This window comes from Microplitis mediator, chromosome 2 (genome assembly GCF_029852145.1).
Source record: "Microplitis mediator isolate UGA2020A chromosome 2, iyMicMedi2.1, whole genome shotgun sequence".
Lineage (NCBI taxonomy): Eukaryota > Metazoa > Arthropoda > Insecta > Hymenoptera > Braconidae > Microplitis > Microplitis mediator.
This window is the reverse complement of record NC_079970.1, coordinates 21,213,319-21,237,315: the sequence shown is the minus strand read 5'-3', so window position 1 is coordinate 21,237,315 and position 23,997 is coordinate 21,213,319. Positions and strand designations below refer to the sequence as shown.

Here is a 23,997-nt window from a genome sequence, read left to right as displayed (position 1 = left end):
CGATCACTTATATTGTCATATAGTCATTAATTATTTATTTACAATATAATACCGTGGCTAGTATATATAATACTTATAACAATAATTTTTTTTTAAATACAACACCGTTTTTTTAAAATTCGTTAAGAGAACTCGTGGTTTCTATTTTTTATTTTTTTATTTTCTCGTTATTATGTTAAAATAAAAAAAAGATGAGAAAGACTTATCAACTATGTCTAACTAAACAAGCCCCAAGATTGCGTATAAAAATTTTATTTATATAAAAAAATATTTATTTGACTTACTGTTATTTATAAAATAGGAACTATTACCGCGTGCTCAAAGTAAATTGTCTTTTATGAAAACAAAACCAACGAATTATGTTTTTTTATCAAACTGTGTACTCATAATTTAGAAAAACAAATATTCAGTTAAGTAGGAACAAGTGTGAAGGAAGTTGTGAGGGCGTCGGTAACTCGTGTACGTACAGGTAAATAAATTAAAACAGGTGAAAATTTTTTTTCAACCCTACAATCGTCACTACTGAAACCACAATCTTTTTCTTTAACAATAAATGGTTGCATTATTGTGGCGGTATCTGGATTTGAATTATTATCTTGGGGTATTGCATAGCTAACAGGTACTTTGTGTTTGTTTGCAACATCACGCAGAGTTTTGGTAAGCTCTGCAATAACATTGTCCGTAGGATCACCTATTGATTTATGATCTTTTTTAACATGTTTTTTAATACGATTTAAATTGGCAGTTGCTAAACCACATTGTGCACATTTGTATGCAGCTTGTGGTGTTACCAAAATAGTTCCTGTTGCAGTTGTTGTGGCAACTGCTCCAGAAGTTGAATTCGTATCATCGTTTTTATTTTTAATTGTCTCTGAATTTGCTTGGACTGGATATATCTGACACTGTGTATTATTATCGGTTATGTCAGATTGTTCATTTTTTTCAGCTACTTCATGTTCAATTTGATTTGCTTCTAAAGATAGATTAGTAGCAGCAACAGTTGTAGTTGGAGTAGTAATGATTGGTGATGGGAATTGCATTCCTGTAAATTGATGACGGGTCACTAAATGATGATGCAGCATTTCCGGTTGTGTAAACCCTTGTGAACATATGGGACACTGTGCATTTTGCTCTAAATTAACGTTATCAGATGTTACGTGCGATCGTTCGTGTAGAAATAAAAATGGTAGAACGGGTGTTGTAAAATTACAATAAGAACATCGATAATTTTTATTTTGTTCCTCAGCACCACCAAATAATGTTGAAAGTACTTGGTTACCAATTGTTGTGCCATAATCATTTGTTGTTGATTTTAAATGATGTGTTACATCAAAACCATTTGGTATTTTTAAATTTGGACTTGGTTGTATCGGACGATTAATTAATTGATTTCCTGGTAATTTTTTAGCTGCTGTTGTATTTTGTTGATACTGTTGTTCTAAATCACGCCACTTATCAATACCTATTTTACCATGATCGCCTAGTAAATGGGCTTTTAGCCATTTAATACTACGAAATCTTCTACTGCAAACAGGACAAATTTCTGTAAAGTGCGTGAAATATCTGTGACTTAAATCACCCAACTGATCGCTGGATTTTAAAGCTGCCATGTCTTCTGAATTTGATGATTCAAAATTATCGGGTTTTATGTTTGTTGTTGATCCGCCACTTACCGTACCTTCGTCAATGATGCCATGCGTATTATGTTTGTGAACACGTAAAAAGTATTTACTACACAACTCTTTATTGCAAATATTACACACAACACCACCTATTTGTGAACCGTTTTCAATTTCAATACCGTGCATACGTTGCATATGTGTTTTCATAAAATATTTATTACACAATTCTTTATTACATATTTCACAGTAACTTGAAGTCGGTGTCATTGATGTTATTTTCTTGTCTGCTGGAGGTGGAAGTGGTGGAACAGGTGGTAACTGGTTTGTCGGAGCTGGCGTTGAAATCAATGGAACATGAGTTAAATTATTTGGTGTTGGTGTTGGTGTTGTTTGATGATGATTATGATCTTCAGCGAGGTGTTGTTTCAAAGTATCGGGAGTTCGGAAATCTTTCTCACACAGTGTACAGAATGTAGAAGAACCAGTGCTAAAAGAATTTTCAACCAATAGCTGGGATGGGGAAAGTGATTCTTCTTGTATAGTTGTACCATGTTCTAAACTCATGTGGGTTTTTAATGCCAATTGACTTTCACATTCTCTACTACATATACTACAAACAATTGGTCTATTATTTGGTTTCAAACCATTCAATTGTAAGATCATTGTTTGTAATTTTTGTAAATCTTGTGAAATAGTATCGGAGCGTTGTTGTTCATTATCTACTTGTTCCATATCCATTGTTGGTCTTGTAGGTGATTTTTCTTCTTGATTTTCATGATTTTTGTTTTTGTGCGTTTCATATAGATCACTTGTTTGAAATCTAATACCACATGTTTTACATTCGCAATCATCAGACTTATCCGTAGAGTCAGAACTTGTTGGATTATCACTAACAATTAAATTTAACGGGCTTGTTTGTATTTGATGCCAGGATGCAGCAGCCCCAGGATTATTTGGAGATTTACCGTTACTTGCTATCAAAATATTGTGTCTTTTAATTTTATGTATACGTAAAAAATGTTTATTACAGTATTCTTTAAAGCATATTTCACAAAATGCATCTGGATTAATGATACCCATTGATCGCAATTTATCCGCCGTAAAACCACACTCGCGTATCTGTTGACATAATTGTGGTGAAAATTGTCTCGGTGGTGGCATATATTTAGCATCTTCTTGTTCAATGCCAAATTCTTGTTTAAACAAAGCCTCTATATTATTCGGACTACTGTCCAATCGCGATGATGATAAATCTCTACAATCGTCTTCCCCCAATCCCATAGCCGGTAATGACTGTGAGTCAGTATGATCGGAAATCTGTTCGACATGAACTTTTTGCTTATGTTTTTTTAGTGATTCCTCATTTTTAAATCTTTTTTGGCAAATATCACAAGGGATTGTGGGAATCATTGAAACCGGACTGATTTCTGGGATTTCTAATTTTTGTTGCTGTGGTGGCTGGGACTGTGGATGTTCTAACTTAATATTGGCAGGTGGATAAATCGAATTAGGATAACTCAATAATCCGTTGTTATCATTAGCATTGGGTGTATTCGGCGCTGGTGGATCCATATAGATACCATGTTTATTAGCTTTGTGGGTTTTAAGAAAGTATTTATTACAAAATTCTTTGTTACAAAGCTGACAATAAGCATCAGGATTGAAAATTCTAACAGGCCCTGACCCAACTACTGCATTACGTGTCAACTGTCCAGTTTCATTAATCGGAAAAGTTGGTAAAGGAAGATACTGCGTTAGGGCACCGGGATAAGACATATGACCTGCCATCAACATTGGATTTTGATTTGACCATTCTGAATCCGGCAATTGTGTTGGCGTTGATGTTCCTGTTAACCACGAATTTGTAAAATTTTTTAAATTAAAACCCGATGATAAATTTACGGGATTATCGGATGATTCATCCTGTTGTTCAATTTTAACCCCTACAGGTAGTAATAAATTTTGCGACAGCGGGCTTAGATTTATCGATTTGGTTGTTAAATTAGCCGTCTCATGCTCATTTTCTTTATGACGTAACAAAGTATCTTTATCTTCGAACAAATTACCGCAAAATGAACATTGAAATTCAGTATTAAGATTTTCATCATTTGATATTGCCTGTTCACGTACTAGTGTCGTCTTACCTTTCTCAATAAATTCATCCTCTGATTCTCGGTCGGTATGATGGTTGTTATGGGCCGTTGTTGTAATTTCTCCCTCTAAGTCTTCCATCTCCTCTTCCTCTAACCCATCGTGATAAGTGTCATCATCATCTTCTTCGGATGCCAGTTGATCGCCAGTTGTTATCAATGTTGTTGTCACTCGTACTGGTGTCATTTGCTTACGACGTTTTTTTGGACTACTAGAGTCGAGTATATCGTCTGTATGCAAATGTCTACGAAGATCCACTCGATGATGATTATCAGGTAGTTGATGATCAACGCCACCACCACTTGAACCCTCACTGTCTAGTTCATTCGATGGTGGCATCAGCATTCTCTCACGTGTCATGGTGGACGTCATAATTAAATCTATCTGATGTAATCGCCTACGACCGCAAGGCGTGGCCCGCCTCCACTTTAATTGTCGCTGTCCTGCTGTGAACAAAACGTTCAAACTTTGAAATATCAATTAGTTATGATGGTGTGAAAAGATAAAAATGTTTTATATGTGATATTTTATTATTTTATTTAATTTTTTTTCCATTTTGTTTGTTATCCCGTCGGTGTGTCTTAATGAATAGTATATTAATGAATTGAAATAGGATATAATTTAATTGAATTTGGAAATGAAAGTAAGGGTGTAAAAATTACAACAGCTCGTATAACCCACATGCCAGCATTAATTAGGAATGCGATAATAATTCCAGTTGAACGGAAAATCTTTGACGGTGTGAGGGAACTGGTTATTTGCTATTGCTTGGTACTGCATCAGATAATGGATAAATGAAAAAAAGGGGCAAGATACGTAGGGGGAAAGGGGTGGTAAAGAAAAGAAAAACTAAAGTTGTCAGGACGCAGAGTTCAAATGCGGGAGACCCTTCGTATAATGTGTAGAATTCGATGGACATGCGGTGGAGAATTGGGGGCGGTGTGCGGGGATGCACATGACTCATGTGTACGCCCTCGCCTTTTTGGGGATAAATTTGGGAAACTAGAGGATTTTATATATCCTTACGCTTATAGGAAATGCTTTTCTAAATTCTATACCTATTTTGTGTCCCTCATCGCGCCCACTAAATTATCAAGTATGGGGAGGTTTAAATGCCAAATGTTTTGTTCGAAATATCAGCTGGCTTTCAATCATTTTTTTTCTTTTTTTTCAATTTTTAATTTAAGGGATTGGAATTCGTTTTTATTTTATTATTATTTTTTTCTTTTTTTTTCTGTAGCCTCGTATATTTTTCAATTTAATCTGTTTATAAATGAATTTTGTTGAAGATTACTTTGTGTGAAGTAGGTCATTGACATATTAGTAAAAAAAAATTTTAGTACGTTTATTGATTAAGTAATTTTGAAGTGTAATTTTTTTTTTCGGTAATTGTCGATGGTTAATGAAATTGTAATTTGAAAATAATCGTCGTAGTAATTGATATAAAATAAATTATTTCATGTTCTCGCGATGAATTTGTCACACGAGACACTGCGTTTTATTCTAACTGCAGATTCATCGCGTCTAACTTTCCCCTGTACCCCTTATTACGTTAGTAGAAATATAAAATATAGCATTGTCATTTCCTGGCACACGAGAACTTTTGTAAGTGAGAGTGAGAGAAAAATAGTAAAGAAAAAAAAAAATGAAAGAATATTATATATATAAATTTATATTTGAACGTTAGTAGATCCCAGATAGCCCCCTGCGACATTAAGCACCCTGTTATGTCACCGCAATTAGATGATATGTTTTACCCACTGTTTTTGTCTCGATACCATTTTAGAAATATATATAAAAATATTTAATTACTTTTATACGTTTTGAATGTTTGTTTATCATTAAATTTTTGTTATTTGTTTAATTTTATTTGAATTTTATGAGTGGAAGGCACAAACACTCAAGTGGGATTCCTGAATACTTTGATATCTTTAAGGTTGTTTCGAGTTTTCTATCTTGGTCGATAATTAAAAAGTATTCGCTTTTTTCTTTGGGTGATTCTGTGGTATTTATGACATTTGTTATAAAACTTGGAAATTTTCGTATTTAATTATCAGTAACATGTATTCAATTATATAATCGATGTTATATATCTTAATGTACAATTGATGACTGTGTACTTTATAACGCCACTTGCGTTTATTTTATTAACATACTGCCTGTTTGACGGCAATTAAGCTATGTACGTAATTTTCATTTCTCCCCTAGTCAATTTAAAGTTATAATTCAAAACTCTTCTTTTTTGTTTTTTTAAAGGTTAAAAAAACATTTTCATTAAAAAAACATATGTAAGCGTATTATTGTCACTCTTTTAGAATGAATCAGTGAAAAAACCTGGAAATCAGTAAATATTCACTGCAAATCAGTCCCAAGTATATCACTGATTTATTTAGTGATATACTTGTGATTATTTGTGCAGTGAATATTCACTGATTGGAGTACTTTTCACTGATTAAATGTAAGAGAGCATTTTGTCACTTATCTACATTTCTCTTAATTTTTTTCAAACACAATGTAGTATATCTACTGAACCAAAATAATTATAACTATCCCGTGTGAAAAAAAAGTCGTTGAAAAAAGATTGAGTATTCTAAACTTCACAAGTGGTACAATGACGATTTTTTTAAACGATCTTTAAACTGCTAAGACTACAAAGAAAAATCAATTGACTCAATACTCAAAATAAACATTTTTTGACTTTTCAAAAGTTTAAAAAACGTTCAAAATAAGTTCTTCATTCTGTCAGCTTTTGATGTTTAGAATAGTCAACTCTTTTAGAATGAATCAATGAAAAGTCCTACAAATCAGTGAATATTCACTGCGAATCAGTCCCAAGTATATCACTAATTCAATCAGTGATATACTTGGGAATGATTCGCAGTGAATATTAACTGATTTGTACTACTTTTAATTGATTAATTTTAAGACAGAACACTTTTTCAATCTTTGTTCAATGATACTTTTTTTTACACAGGGTGATATTAATACTTGAAATTAATTTTATTTTTAAGAATGCAATTAATTTGAAATCTTAACAAAAATATGTCAGTTTAATATATTTTAATTATCTGTATATTATGATTGAAACTGACTGAAACTCGGGTTATTTATTTGACGACAATAGAGGTAATTTTTGTTCTATTTTCAATATTATCAAAATTACGTACATTTTTCGTATTACACGACTAATGTTTTTTCATAGGGAAAAAAATTGGTCTTTTTACAAAGATATCACACAATCACTGATATTAATTAAATAACTCTTAATTTATATATAAAAATGAACTAACTACAAATAATGTAGAAGCAAAAAATAATTCTTACCGTGATTGAAAAATTTTTTTTTTCAAACAATTATTTTGTCATTTTAAAAAATAATCGAGTCCAATTCCAAATAACACATAAATCACTCAGAATAAAATAATCCATGTTAAATTTGCATTTCACCATATTGTAGCCGTGAAACTCAAAAATATATTTGATTACATGATTATAAATATTAATGTAATAATTTAACAAAATATTTGTTTTTCCACATTATGAATGTAAAATTTCCGATCATTTTTGCTTAAACCGGTAGTCGATAGTAATAGAAAAGACGTTTTGTTGAGAAACTCTGGACAGTTTACAAACAGAAAAGACGTTATCGGCACGTGGCGCGGTTTTTAAGATGAAGACTATTGTAGAAAAAGGCATTGATATGACTGCGAAGGACCGACGAAAAAGAAATAGCAAAAATAGGAATGAGGAAACGAAAATGCCAGAGAAAAAAAAAATTTTTATATTGCTATTTCTCTGATATATCAAATTGGATAATTCGTAATGTAAGTTCCGAAGACACAAAATTTATGGAATGTCAATAACAATAAAATTAATTAATTAAAAAAGTAAAAAAAAACCAAAGCAAATAAAATTATGCATAAATCAATTTAATAAAATGTTATTTTATTTATTAAGTTGAAATAGTAATAAATGAGATGAACAAATGCTTGTTGGAAAGTATTCTTACGGTAAAGGATAAAAATACAATAATTAGGGTCCTGACGAGGTAATAAGTTGAAAGGTCACAAGTGCTTTCAATGTTTTTTATTTTAAATGTATTTATTTAACCCGCTTTGTTTAATTATTATTATTTTTAAAATCACTAGCACAGATTATAATTCTTAGTTGTTTTGCTTTCGAAATAATAAAATCTTTACAAATGATTTGTAATATAGTTTTATTATTTTATCAAAACCAGCACGTCACTATACCTACTACCGCTTCTTCATGGTTGTAGTGCTGATCTGTCACAATCCTATTACTCCCTTCTACTATATAACAAACTGGAGTTCGATGATTTTCTCCCCTCCACTATATTTATTTCCAAATCCTCAGTTTCGTATTATATGATGTTTTTGTGTTGACCATTATCGATCTATTCCAATGTTATAACATATATGTATATCCATATCAGTAATGTTTAATTGAGTGTTTTTGGGTTATTATTACCCCTATCAGTTGTTAAGATTGTCTGGTATATTCCGGTAAAACAATAATAATAGATAGAAGAAGTACAATTAATTTTTCTCAAATTTACTACTTAGTTAACGGGAAACAAATTTTTTTTTTTAATTTTGTTAACTTTTTTTACAAGAGCTATTGATTTCTCTAAAAAGTTGGTATGATTTGAATGACAAATAATTTTGAAAAATTACACTCAACTTTGTTTATAAAAATTAAATTGCTTGCAAAAAACATCTAATTTTGCAGCCGTACGTTGTCGTTATAGTTTTAAGGGTTGTCCATTCTCCCTATATAATTTGCAGTCTGTATTTTGAGTTGGATAAAAAATATACCGGTGAAAGTGCAAATACTAGAAATTTTCATATGCAGTTGTTACTTTCTAATATAATATAATTACAAAGGGGTTGAATAATCATAGGGGTTAAGAAAAAACCACATGTCTCTTTACTTTCACTTTCTCCAGCGCAAAACCACAAATATGACAGAATATAAATGGATATGCATCAAAAACCATACAAATGTTATTGTGAACGAATTTTGAAAAATTATTATAAATATACCCGTATGGTTGATTCTATTCTAGGATTGCGGAAACTCCCGTAGCGTGAAAGGATACACATATATATGTATGAACCTGATTGGTTCAAAATAGTCGATGAATTAAGAGTTTTCAAAGGGGTGGGATATCATGTACGCATTTATACGAACCAAAGGGTGATTTAAGAAATACATCTCGGGTAGTTGTTTCTCGATTAACGAGATAAATAAAGATTGAAAAAAAGTATTTATAGGATATATATATTTATTAATAAAATAAAATAAGGCAGATATGGGTAAAATTTGTTTCTCCAGCTATGCATTGACGTCTGTATTCTAGGGGTGGAATTTATCACCAGCGATGATTGTTAAACTAAGGTCACAATCCGTAAATTTCTTCATTTTTCTATTATTACTCTTTCAATGATAAAATAAATCTACGATACTTTTGTTATAATATTTGTATGTTTATTTTTACTTACATCTTTATTAATGAAAGTATCTTGATCTGTATTAATAGGATATACACAAATTTGTTTTTTATCATACATCAAAAATAGAATGATAAAAATATCAAGTATTACTGAATTTTATTATTAATTTTTAAATATAAACCATTTGACCTATCATGCGATCATTTGTACTTACGTGGTATATTCACAGAAGTGTAAAAAGTACAATGAAAAATAATGTTTTTTATCGTCATGAAAGTTTTCATGGTCTATAATTTAAAAAAAAATCTATCATTGCGTTGAACAATTTTTCAATAAAACGATTTTTCATATGTCAACGAACTCGTGACCTCACCGGCAATTTAAGTTAAATAAATTTATAATGATGACATATACGAATTGTGTATATTCAAACACCCTATATATGATTGTGTGGATAAAAAATTTTAGCAGTCGTTTTTTAATTTCAAATCAGTGATTTCTCTACATTCCCACATGCAAAAAGATATATCCGGGAATATATGCCGGCAAAATAGCATACATACGACAATACAAGATATCAGTCGGACATATACTATTTTGCTGGGATATATATTTTCTCGTGCGAGTTTCCAATTTGATTTATATGTGCACCGTTGTTTAGAAGTTTATTTGTATTTTTGTTATAAATAAATGATAAACTATGTATAAGTGTACTACAAATCGATAATAAGAAATATGTGAGTGGCGTCTTGTTATCTTCATAAAATATAAATGATGTCTGTGCTTTAAATGTAACGTAACTTATCTTGTCAGATAGTTCTGATAAACGTGAACTTTAAATCTTTATCAATAATTTGAAATCCGACGTTAAAATTATACAATTAAAAAAATTATTAAAATAAAAAATAATTTTCTGTTAACTGACTTAAGTCAGCCTCATAAAATTTTATATTAAAATGCAATCTTTTCCAATTAGTCAAAAGTGTGATTTAATATATATTAAATCACTCATTCTTATATTAAACCACCGAATTTGAGTGAAAGGGGCGGAGTATATCCCTACTCAATGATTAAAGCCAATCACTAATCTATCAGCTTCTTCTCTTATGACGTAACTTTGAATTTAGCTCCCTTACCGGCCTAACCGAAATCTCGAGACAGCACATGCGCATTTAGTTAATCAACAGACGCATGTGTACCCGAAAAAATTCGGATTTAAGTCTCAAAGTTCTTATTGAGGTTTTTGAGGATCAATCTAGAATTTGAAGATTGACAACAGCATTCTAAAACCAAGTGTGTATTCAAAATTAACACACTTCCCAAAGTGTTTTAAATGACTGCAAAAAATTATAGTTTCGCTTATGGCCTTAAACATAGAACACATTTAATATGTGTTAAAATAATACACTTGTAACACACTTAGTTTTAAAGTAAGTATAGAAAATGATCTAGTTTAGTCCTCAAAGTAGTAGTTACGACCATATTTACCACTTAGAGGACTAAACTGGAATAACACAATCTGGATTAGAGCCTCAAAATACTCAAAACTTACAGGAATAATTTTATCCACATTTGAACCTCAAAAGTCTCATTCGACGTTTTCTCTCCCCTCCCTTTTTCTATCTAGAATTTTTCAAATCCCGAACTATAAATTTTGATTCGTTGAGGATTTTGAGGTCATAATTTAAAATCGATAAATTATTCGCTTGGCGGCAAATAAAACATCAAAGGAATTGAGGCTTTTGAGGGCTAAACTAGAATTCGTGTTTTGACTCGGGTAGATGAATGTACCTTCATTTGAATTTAATAACCTTACTTATCTCTATTAATTGATACGACGTAACATTAAATTTGACTTTTTTTTATTGAGTTAATTTTTGTTAAGTGAATAATATTGAATAAAGTAACCAATTCCATAAAGGATAAATTTTCGTTTAATAATAATAAAGTAAATTACTTTTATAAGTGACTGCATGACGCTGACTTTTGACATTTAACATCTAACGGCGCCTTTCTTTGGACATTCATGAGATAAACTCTTTTATACATCTAGTGACGTCGAGTGTTATACTCTCGTGTGTTGGCAACACTCATACCGCGAAACCCACCTCGAGTATAATACCGATTACACTTGATGTATAAGATACTATTAAATATGTAAATATGATGAAAATAATTTTTTTAAATATAGAGAAGCAAAATTTCGAGTTTTTACTAAATGTTGATTCGAATTATATAAATGTAGTTTTTGTAACTTAGATTAAAGAATAGTATAAATATGTAATATGTTTACAAAAAAATGAACTTATTTATTAACAGAATCATAGAACATTATTAAATGACTTTAATCATTACATGAATAATTTAACCGGGTAGTAAGTTAGTAATTAGAATTTTAATTTTAATTATTTTAAATGTTGATGATAATTTTCCTTTATTAAAATAATTTATGGGCCTGTGATGTCACTATGCTCGAATGATTGGATATCTTTATTACTGTTTGTGCAAAACATCATATTTTGAGATATCATTTGGAAATATGCTAGACATACTCTTCAAGTATGGGTTACACATGATCGTGTTATCGGAATTATAGTTTGTCTTGAACAAAATACGCTATCAATTTATTTTCTGGGTTCTTTTTTTCATTTCTGGTTAAAAAGTTCAAAATTTTTACCAAAGTATGATTTACTTTATTTCGAATTTCACGATTTGGGTTAGACAGAATTATAAAAAAGTTTTTTGAGTTCAAAAGCATACTTTTGTTTATTTTTTATGAAGATTTAAATTTTCAAAATTTCCATCAGTTAGTTTTCTTAGATGATTTATAAATTCTTTCGGTTGCCATAAGATTTATTCAAATGGGTTGATTCATTAAACAGCGAATGATAACAAAAAAAATTGCTTGTGATTTGAATTTATCTAGCGGATATTAAAAGAGCTTATCAATACTTAGATCCGATGAAATTTTAAGATCTTGACCATTCAAGTAATTATTGAACTACTAAATAAATTTTTTTGGTTTATCGCATAATTTCAATATAATTATAATCTGATTCTATTAAAGTTTAGTTTAATTATAAATTTTTATGAGCGCGTTAATCTGCCGCAAGACATATTGTAAGTTAACATATTTTGGCTAAAGTCAGCTTTTTGCGATCAACCGTATTTAGATTTTTTAAATAACTAATCGTAAAAAAAAAATGAACATAATTAACTTGTTATGAGCTTAAAGGTATGAGTTGAAAATTAAAATACTTGTAACCGGAAATAATTCAATTATTAAAACTCCTACCATACAGCTTTAAGCTAATGAATAAATTTGTAACGATTTGTCAGCAATTATTTCGAACAAGATCGAATGTCACGATTTGGTGGTGTGAACACTTGAACTGTGATAGTATCGGGTTGAATCCTAAAGTATTGTGACTACAAGTTGAGTAGCAGGCGGATCGTCACATTGTCACGCGACCTTACACATACATATTACCTCACGCTATGGTGATAATGTATATCACGCTAATGAACATCAGATCTTTCGGTTAACCGTGGCCTTCACGTACCCTGTTACCATCTGTTTTTTATTACTTTTTTTTTTCCTCATTTGATTTTAATGTTTTTCCTCATTTTTTATTCTCACACGATAAAGTTCGTTAAATAGTTTATATCTACCCAGCATTTTGTGTTTTCGATAAAATCTCAAGTTTACTCAAAGACGTAATCCTCGGAAGTGAATTTGAATTATTCATTACTGTACAAAAATTGATAATAATTATGACTCAAAAATTAAATGAATCAACTTGTAAATATATAACGATATTTAATTTTATCTTTTACGAATTATACTCAATATTAATTGAAATTTTTTAATTAAATTTTTTTCAAAGTGTATAAAAAAAAAATTCAACTTTCTTTTGCGTTAAATGCCGTAGTCCTTTCGATTGAGCGAACGACCTAAGGGTCACAGGGACAGGGAAAATAAAAAGATTGAGGTGGGGAAAAACTGCGGAAACGTTTCCTCTCATATGTGGTCCTATACGTAGTAGTGGAGCCTGGGGAGTAGATGAAGAACCAGAAGAACCCCCCCCCCCCTCTACGGTAACTTTGTTCCCTAAACTATATATACATTTACAACTATGTGTGTGAAATTTTAGTAAGAGGCCTATTGATCCAGCGAGGTTTAGTGGCCGGCACACGCGCATAAGTCTTTCCGTAAACAAGACGAATATCATCGCGCTTAGTGTGTAGTCCTAAAAATCCGTTTCCTTAGCCCGCGTACATACACCCCCACAAGCACACTCTCATCCTTACAACCCCTCTTTACTCTCGGTCACTTCTTTCGCAAGCTCCCACTATCTCGGGTTAACGCAATATTCCACCACTTCAACTCTCGCTTAATTTTTGCTTTCACTTTTTTTTTACATCAAATTTAATTTTTTTTATTACTTTTTTTTTTTCTCTATATATTATGTTTCCAAGTTACTTTAATTGAAAATTTATATGGAATAAATATTTGATAATAAATACAAATATACGTGTATCAATATTAAATTTAACGACAGTGGGTTATAAATTATATGAAAAAGGTTGAGGAAAAATTGAGAGAAATAAAAAAAAAATAAATTGAGGATCATCAGCCACGCCCTTGAACGCGAGTACACATTTCCCCGGGGATGAGAATTTTATTTTGTGGCAGTTATTTACTAAAGACGCTTCATTCAAGTCTATCTGATTGCAGTGAATTGAGTAAATAATACTAATAATGAAGTAAATGTAAATTTGATTAAGAAATATTTCAATAGTTAAAAAAAAAATTCTTGATAATTTAAAAACCACGAAATTGGTGTAATTTAAATGAAAAAATTTGATATAATTTAAATTATTGTTTATTAAAGTTTATTGTAACTACATATATTTAATTTTAATTATAAATTTAATATTAAATTATTAGTTAGTGGTGTAATAAATGATAAAGGGATTGCGTTGTTAAATATTATTTTGATGCAACGATATAATGATAAATTATTAATGATGTAAACAAAAGTCAAACAGGTGTTATAAGGTATAAATATATATGTTGATAATAGTATGGTAATCTGGTTAAGGGCCAATTTGCATGGTGGAACAGAAGGGTGAATATACCGGGCGAAGAAGAAGAGATGGTAAATGTGATCTGCGCAACAGCATGTTAGACAGATGAAACCACGTGTAGTATTATGTTATGTAGTGGGTATTCGCATGCAAACGAGCCGGTCTGTCGGTGATTTACTTGTTTAAATTCCTTTAGTCGTACCTCAACTTGTTACGTGTACAGATATCGTGCTAATTTACTTCGGTGTTTAGTATTCATACCATTTCAGATTTCTGATTATTTTTTAAATTTATATAATTACATATATTTTGACGTTTTTAATGGCCATGCAATAAATTCAAAATTTGACAATACAAAATATAAATAATGTTTGAGTAAATTAATTAATTTCATCACTTAAAGCGACTTTTTAGTTGAGATTACTTATGATTACTTTGTTTTTTGCAACAAATTCAGTTACTGTATAAAAATAACAGTGATTTATATGTATATATATATATATTGTTTATGAGATTAAACTACGATATTATGATACTAAATTGGGATAATGCCAATGATCATTCATTAAATCGTAATTTATTCACTTCTCACTTCACTTTCTCAAATAAAAACAGTGAGAAAAAAAATATTAATGACTATTTTTTTGTGATTAGAAAATTATACTAAACACGTGGAAGTCTACTAGAATTGTATTGTTGTTACTTACGCAATAATTAGTATTTAAAAAAAATATTCAAGTTCATTGAAAATTATCCTGACTGTTAAAATATATAAAAAAATTTTTTTTTTAATTAAAATTAAAACCAAATACATATTGACCTTTTCTGCAACAATTTAAATAATTTTTATGTTGACACAATTTGCACAGAAAATAACACATACACTTTCAAAAGAATTAAAAAAAAAAAAAAAAAAAAAATTTTTTAAATTGCTAACGTCACTTCATCACGAAAAAATAATTTTTAATTAATTGAAAAATAATAGTATTTGATTTGTGTTTTCATTTAAAAAAACAATTTTTTTCAAATTTAAAGAGACTCTAATTTACTTACAACTGTTTAGGCCATCATGCCACGATAGCGGCCATACTTGATATGAGAAAGTATCCCCACATTGTCCGCTAGGCCGTCCACTAATTTCCCCTGGCACCCCCGCGTTTATTCGAATACCCCTCTAACAAAGTCATCCCCTGCAGTGTACTATCCCCCTCTTTTACCAACTAGTGAGTGCCTCCAAAGTCAAACTCGACCCGTATCAGGGGTGATACGGGTGGTTTCAAACGCGCATGTACACATATTTTGCCTTGTTCGCGGGCGTCTTTTCCCTCATTTCTCCCTTTCACTACTCTCACCCTTCAATTCTAACCGACTGTGACATTGAGTCCAGCAGGTTGACCATCGAACATGGATTTTCGATTTACAAATACTACATTTTATAGTATTTTTTAGAACCTCATGCCGTTAATATTTAATACAAAAAAAAAATCAACATAATCATAAAAGAAAATCAACATTACAATTTACAAAATTATTTCTTTAAATATTTAATTATGTTTACAAATTACTCAAACGTTATGATATTTTTGAAAGTTAAATTTTTTTAAGTAGACATAATATTTAAGCTTAAAATTGTCAGTTTTTTATATAATGTATTATCAAAACATATAGAAACTTCAGATTATCTTATTTTCATTTTGCTCCGAGTTTTTGCATTAAAAACAAAATTTTATTGAATTAAAATTTTAATTTATAGTTTATTTAGATCCAGATATTGTTTTATTAACTATATAAAAATTATACTGTTCAATCTTTTATCTTTCCGCTGATGTAAAGTTAGAAAATTTTTAAGACAACGAAAGTTATTGGTTTTAGTTTAATTATTTAAACTCACGTCTCCAACACTTCGATGTTTCGAGATCATGGATTTGTTTTTAACGGTTTTCGAATGAATGTCACTTTAGAAATAGTCATAATTAAAAATCAAGTTTTATATGGTAGTTATCAATCAATTCGTACTTAGTAATAAAAATTCTTAATTAATTAAAAAAAAAAAGCAATATTTTGATATTTATTTATTACAAAGATTTCAATTTTTTTTTTTAGAAAGAGCTTGCGAAAAAAACAAAAATACTGTCGGTGTTTATATAGAGAGTAACCCATCACTGTCCTGTCTTCCTCATCGTTTTTATTTTTTGACATCCTTGTTGAGAGTAAAGTATCACACGTACGTTTTTTTTCACCGTATTTCTGGTATATCGGGTACTGACCACGCACGTACGTACTCACGCACCCACGCACGCACCTCAACCTTTCTACAGTACGTACGCGTGTGTGCTGTTCGTCCTCTCTATATTTTTTTTTTTCTTATACTTTTACTTTCCCACATTTCTCTCCCTCGCTAAGAAAAAAAAAATCTACCACACGGGTGACGAAAAGCGAAAGAAAGCTGGCGAAAAGTATATATGTATTTTTATATATATATGTATATATGTGCGTATAGCTGATGTTCTTTGTCCTTATGTCGTTTCTACACTCCTTCCACTTTATATTTTTCTCTTTTTCCTCAAGTCGTTTGTCCATTCGGTAGCAGACTTTTCTTCTACTTCACAATTTTTCTTTCTGATGATATCGGAACCGCGGCCCGGTAGTGACAAGGAAAAAGATATCGAATATAAGAGGGAACGAGAATTGAGTATAATTTTTTCTCGATGTTCACTTGCGAAATTCAACTTTTTTGCGGTCTTTTTTTTTCCCTCTACTTCCTGTCTTTTATAATTTTTTTTCATAATATTTTATTTGTCATTACAAAACTTTACAATACCGTAAAATGATTATTTATTTACTTTATATATTGTCATTAAAATTTATTCCTACTAAAATAAAAAAATATTTATCAAAAGTAATCAGACTTTTTTACAAGATTGACATTAAAATATAATTTCAAGTATTCAATTTTAACAAATAATTTATCGAGCTTTCTTGATAATATTTTATTCATAGTCAACTAAATAATAAAAATAATAGTTTTCATTTTATTTTTTTTTCTATTCCCCGTCTATTATAAATATTCCCTGTCTAACATCCGTTTGTTATTTTTTTTCCATCAACGTTAGAAAATATCAACAAGGGAACATCAATTTAATAGAGCATATATATTTTACCATTAATATTAACATTGAAAAAATTATAAATTATTTAAACGTAAATTATTCAGAAAAAAAAATAAAATTTATTTAATTGTAATCTCAAAAAGTTCGAAGCTTAACATTTTGTGTTAAAAAAAAATAAGGCTAAAATAAGTGAATATGTAAATACTTACAAATCATTGTTAACCTGTATAAGTACTTTTGGTATAATGACGTACTCAAGTGTCAGGCAATTAGTAGGTGGGTGGAACGGAAACACCTCGGTTTCACCTCGTTAACATTTACCCGTGTGGTCAATCGTACACATTCGAGGGTGTGGAAGCGCGTTTCAAAGTATGATCACGGGGTGCGAGACTATTACATATACACCGACATGTACAGATACACATACGCATATATATAAATATATATATAAACGTTGCACACAACGAGAAAACGAGTGTCCGCTTTGCGGAAATTCTCACTGGTCACTAGTACGTAATATAAATCACCCTTTCTCTCTTACTCGTTGAATTTTACAACCCCTCGAGAACTCTCCCCTTTTGTCACCCTACCAGATTCTCCGCGCCTCGTCACACTTGACGTACTACCGTATAGTTCTTACTTTTACACCCTAGTCTTTTTCACCCACTACAAATTGCTACACTCTAACTTTCATCGTGTATAACTTTTTCTTTCTGTTTAAATTATCTTTTTTAACTTTTCCCTTTGAAAGTTGGAATTTAAAAAAAAAGTGAATTATTGGTATTAGTGGGAATTTTAAAATTCGTTTGTACAGTAAAACTTTTAGTGTATGACTTAGATGTTATATGAGTTAAAAATTAATAATTGTCTTCGGGTTTAAAACAAAAATTAATAAATACGCACGCAAAAGTGGGACTTTCATTTCGCAATCGCTATTGCTGATTCAAGCTGACAGAGAATGAAAATAAAATATTGCAAAATTTCAATTTTTGAGTCGAAAGTAACGGTTCTAAAATCGCGGATTATTTTTCAATTTTAATAATTTTATTATTTCTTACTACACTTTTTGTTAATAAAAATAATCAGTCGTTCTTTTACGCATATTTATACCATAAATTTTAAATTATCTTGAAGATCATAATCAGGATACAGAAGTTTGTGCTTAACAATAAGAATAAAAGAAAAGAATTCGCCCAAATTTTTCTATATCAAAATTACGATCGCGAGCAAAGTCACGTGTATTAAATTAAAAGATATAGTCAAATATCGAATGCCATTAAAGAATGTTGAAATTAAGGTTGTGATTGACAATTGTCTTGCTCATTGTCTTGCTGGTAGTCTTGCTAAATATCTTGCTGATTGTTTTATTGACATATTTTTTTTATAACCTTAATTACGACGGCTTTAATGACACTCGACATTTGAATATATCTTTTAGAAATTTCTTTGAGAAATTTGCGCGAATTATTTTTCTTTTATTCTTATTGTTGAGCACAAACTTCCATACCCTGATCATAATAATTAATTTTTCTATAAAAGTCATTAAAAAAAATAAGAGATATTGAGCCCAAACAATTATTAAAAAAAATCCTGTCTTAAAAGCATTTATTATTCAATAAGTATCTTTGGAGGCCATTAAATATATAAAAAATAGTGGTTTTGAGGTCGTTGAACTTAAAGAAAGAACAAATTTTCTATTATAGGGCCAGCTCAGGGTCATCCGTCATATTTTACCGACTTGTTTTCCAAATATTTATCTTTTATTTTTAACTATAATACTAAAATTGTCCACTAAATTTAAACACTTTTTACTTTTATTTTCTCTGCTCCTCTTATAGAACTTTTTTTTCTACTTTCTGTAATGTACTCATATTATCTTAAAACTTCAACACGTGATGAAAATTTGCATGCAATATTGTGAATATAAAGCATTACTTACATAATCAATTCTGAAATTTTATATCTAAATTTAGTTCTCTATAATTTTTCATTTTAGTTCTTCTCAAAAATTTATTTATAATATTACTAATAAATATTTTGTGTAAAGTACTTATTGAAATAATAAAATGAAATTTTAAAATTTTATTTTAATAAAATAAAACAGACTAAAAAAATTAATATTTTATTTGTCTGCATTAACAGTTTGATTGTAGAGGAGAATGCGATTTTAATATTTAATATGACAGATTAATAATAGAGCCATATAAATAAAATTATAGAAATAATATAAAAAATTTTAAATGTACATTAATATGAAGAAAGTTTCAAATTCAAACACGCAATAGGGGTAAAAAAAGAGAAAGTTGTTAAAATAATATGTTACTTAAATATATTCTGCATTTTTGCTCTCGAGGTAAAATTTCATAAAATAATATATATACATATATATATATATATATGTATAGGGAAGGGAGGGGCAAAACGGGGTACTTAAGGAAATACCAAATTTTCGAGGACTCTAATACATTAAATCCATTGTATTTTTTAATGATATTCGAAGTGAATAGAAAAAATTTTCAGTTACCGTTAAAAAAAAAAATTTTATTTTTGCGGGCAAAATGGTACCCCCTAAAAATAGTAAAAAAATAAAGTTTCTGGATTTTAAATGAATTTGATCAAGTTAAATTTTTTTGTAGATAATTTACATGAAGAAAAATTTTTCGTAGCCCGTGGACTCTCAAAGAAAAGAAATACTTTAGAAAATGTTTGTCTCGCGGTGTTTCTCATGTTTGCGCAATAGTCGGAGCTCTTAAAAAATTTTGATAAAAATGCACCGAAACTAGAGATTTCAATCTATAAAATGCTTTTTTTAAATCTCGATACGATTATTTTTCACAAAGTTACAGCCTTCCAAAAATCACTAAAAAATTTATAAAATTTTTCTGTTCCTCTAATTTATGGCATGAGTGTATTTTACATGATTATTGGGTACAAAAGAAGAAAAAAAAATTTTTTCTAGTTTCCATCATAAAACAAAAGTTATTATAATATTTTTCAACTGAAAACTGATTTTTGAAAAAGTTTAACAAAAAAAATTCCAAATAATGCTCAATTATATTTACAAAAGTGATTTCGGAATGTTGAAAAACAATTTAAAATATAAAATTTTTTTTTTATAAAATTTTGGGGGTACCTCGTTTTTCTACCCTACCCCCCTTTGCCTCTTCCCCCACTCCCTACATATATGTAGGGGTATTAAATTAATAGGACATTGTCAATGCATTTGACTATTATCTGTCGTGTTTTAATAGTGTGTGCTTGAGGGCTGTTTGTAGTATTTCGCGGAAAACGCAATTGTCACGCGATTCACTATCTTACAGGATGATAATGCCAATATAATATATTTAAACGACACTCCCTTTTGTCCTTGCTAGATATTTATAAAAAATACATCATTTCTTACTTACTTTTTTTTTATAATCATGCCAACTATTCAAATTCACCGTAGAGGTCAACATTTTTTTTCATTACTTATTTTTAATTTAATGGTCATAAAATGTTGGTAAAATTTTTATATAATTGTTTTATAGCTTAAATGAATTGAAACTTTTTTATAATAATTGGAGTATGATTAGATGAGTAAAATGAGTAATGAAAACTTTTCTCGGCAATGGTATATTATTCTTTATTACCAAGTAATAGATTTGTATGAGTTAATAAAAAATATAGAGTAATTGACAAGTTTATTAAGAGAAAGATAAAAATTGAATAAGAAATTATTTATATAGATGTCAATATATTATTTAATAAAATATATGAGGTAATGGTAATAGTTTTCGATGACAACGCGTATCCTTTTAATGGGAATTACACTTTTTCTTTTTAAATTTTTTTTTTTTTTTACGTGAATGTCAATAATTTTATATAATTATTATTATTACTAATGAATGAGAATAAGTATATATACAAAGTACGAAACTAAAATTCGTCTATTTCAGTATAAAAAAGGCTAAATTTTGAAGGGTCAGTGGTTATTTCATCTCTGCCTTTAATTGTTATTTATGATTAAAATCTAAGTTGAATTCGGGTCACGACATCAGTTGAGATACAGCGGAGCTGACCAGCAGATGCACGAGAGTATCCCTCGTCAGATATGAATGAAGAGTATAAAAAAAAATATTAAAAAAAATTCAGCTGGCTGCAAAAAATTTCTAGAAAAATAGAATATTTAAAAAAAATTTTTTTTTTCTGCTGAGCGTCTATGATACAGGGCCAATCGTTTTGGACAGTAGAGATTCGGCAAGAAATACAATCGCCAGAGTCCCGGATTAACATCAACGCGGCGAGCATTATTAAACTAGCCAGAGGGTCTGTCGTTTGGATAATACAGCTGGACAATGGTCGCTTTCAACTTGTGATTCTTCATCATCGATTATTACTATTTATTTCATTTCTTTTTTTGTAAAATTTTCCGTTCATTCATTTTTATGATTAAAAAAAAATTGAATTAAAATAATTCATTTTTCAAAAACATTCATAAGCGTGCCTGATTTTTTTTTTTTTTTTCTATTACAACATAGACTGTGACAAAAAAGGGAACCTATAAAGAGTCTTATACTCGTTAGAATGATATTAGAGATTCATGGCATCACATGTCTATAAATTGCTTAAAAATAACAGAGGCAAAAATTTGAAATTTTTTTTTTCGGGGGTTAATTTAAAGTCAAAATTTAAATGTTAAAGAGAATTTCATTCAAATCATATAGTAACGGTATTTTGCTTTCAAGGTTTCCTTTTTATTCTGGATTACGCTGATATAGGGTAGAGTTTTTGACCACTTTAGGGCCAATTTTTGACACTTGAAAAATTAAAATAAAATAATGAGTAAAATACGCAATAATATAATTAATTGAAACAAAGTATTAAATATCCAAAAATCGAGCAGTGACCACAAATGGTACTTCTACCCTAGATCTCACTAATATAGGAATGAAAAAAATAGCTATTAACGTTAATTCAATTGCATTAAATTTCCCGCGGTGTTATTGTTTAGTATGATCAAAATATTGAAGATTTCTACCTTAGCCTGGCAGTAGAGAATCAAAAAAAATTTCCCAGGAACCCAAAGTTTCAGCTCAGAAATTGAAACTAAACTTTTGACATCTCGATGACGCACAGTATACATGAAAAATTTAAGTTCAACTTTTTTGCTCTCTTACATGTAAAATGACATATATTTGACGTAAAATTAAAGCTGCTATTTTACATCAAGTTTATATGTAACTTTACGTGTGGGAAAGAGCAAAAAATTGACATGAAATTTTTTATCTGTACTAGACGTCATTAAGATGTCAAATGTTTCATATCAATTTTTGAGTTAAAATGTTGATCATCTAGAGAGTTTTCATCGAAGTCAATTTTTGATTTCACGTATACGTAAAATATTTGGGCTTATTCAGATAATAGAGCAGTTAATCTATCAATTTCATTATACCGACAAAGTGTTGCCATCAGCCCAAATAAAAAAATTTGACACTTTCCGTTCCACCTGTAAGAAAAATTCCAAAAATAACAAAAAATTTTTCTTTCATGGCTTTTTTTTCTCTAATTTTGTCTCTTATATCAAAAAGATCATCAAAATAAAAAATAACTATTCTGCAATAGTCGAATCCGGAAAGTTAGGTTTCTTACTAGTTATCAATTATCAACATACTTTACGACTGTTGGAATAAGTTTATATTTTACTGAATTTCCCATATTTAACATCCCCTGATAGCACGAGTTGCTCGTCAAAAAATTGGTATTCATCAGTTTGCGACCAACTTGACGACAAGTTGTCGACAACTCTAGCTTTTGCAACTTTTGGCTACAGGTTACTGCCAACTTTCTGAGAAAGTTGGCGTCAGGGAAGAGCCGCAATTCGAAGGCAGGTTTCTGAGAAAATTGAAGGCAATTTCCGTCAACTTATGTATTTCTAACTTTTGCCACCAACTTTCTCTGAAAGTGTCTATCAACTTTGGAAATACCAAGTTTTGCGGCCAACTTGGCGTCTAGTTGCGGCTGTTAGTTTGACGCCAGTTTCTCGCCAACTTGGCTATCAGGATAACATCTATCAATTTTTTTTTTCTTCTGTAATATAATTATTATGTAATTTAAATTACAAGTTTAAATTTAGCGTCAGTACTTTCAAAATGTTAAAATAGGTTTCTACACAATGATCTGTCGAAAATTTTTCGACTGCTTACCTGCTTTACCTATCGTAGCTTACATAGATTTCCGCAGTACTTATATAAAAAAAACTGACACGAATAGTACGTTTTTCGAATTTAGAATAGTAGTTCCGAATAGTAATTCTTAGGTCATGTATATGAAGACTATATACATGTATTCAGTCTCCATAGTTATGTATTATCAAATATTTTAGCCCTCAGTAATAAATATAAAAAAAATAAATATACTGTTGTTTAAATGCATTTACAATCTGGTTTTAAAGAAAAAAAATAATTGAAAATATAAATTTTATATCAACAATTAGTAGTTTAATATTTCATGTAAAATATGTCATAACGTCATACATCATGGATAAAAAACTACCAGCCACATCCT

The 23,997-nt window shown here is 29.7% G+C and overlaps 2 protein-coding genes across 2 annotated transcripts in view; one reads left to right on the top strand and one right to left on the bottom strand.

Moving 5' to 3' along the window:
• Positions 1–23,997, top strand: part of LOC130663785 (cell adhesion molecule Dscam2-like) — a 237,895-nt gene that overhangs the window by 27,507 nt on the left and 186,391 nt on the right. The gene's annotated exons all lie outside the window — the stretch shown is intronic.
• On the bottom strand, positions 235–4,208 carry LOC130663786 (uncharacterized). Its single transcript, XM_057463249.1, has one exon. The coding sequence runs from the start codon at positions 4,143–4,145 to the stop codon at positions 411–413; it is 3,735 nt and encodes a 1,244-aa protein (XP_057319232.1). The 5' UTR covers positions 4,146–4,208; the 3' UTR covers positions 235–410.

Coding starts and splice junctions, on each gene's coding strand:
- LOC130663786 (XM_057463249.1), bottom strand. CDS start 4,145: ATGACGTCCACCATGACACGTGAGAGAATGCTGATGCCACCATCGAAT.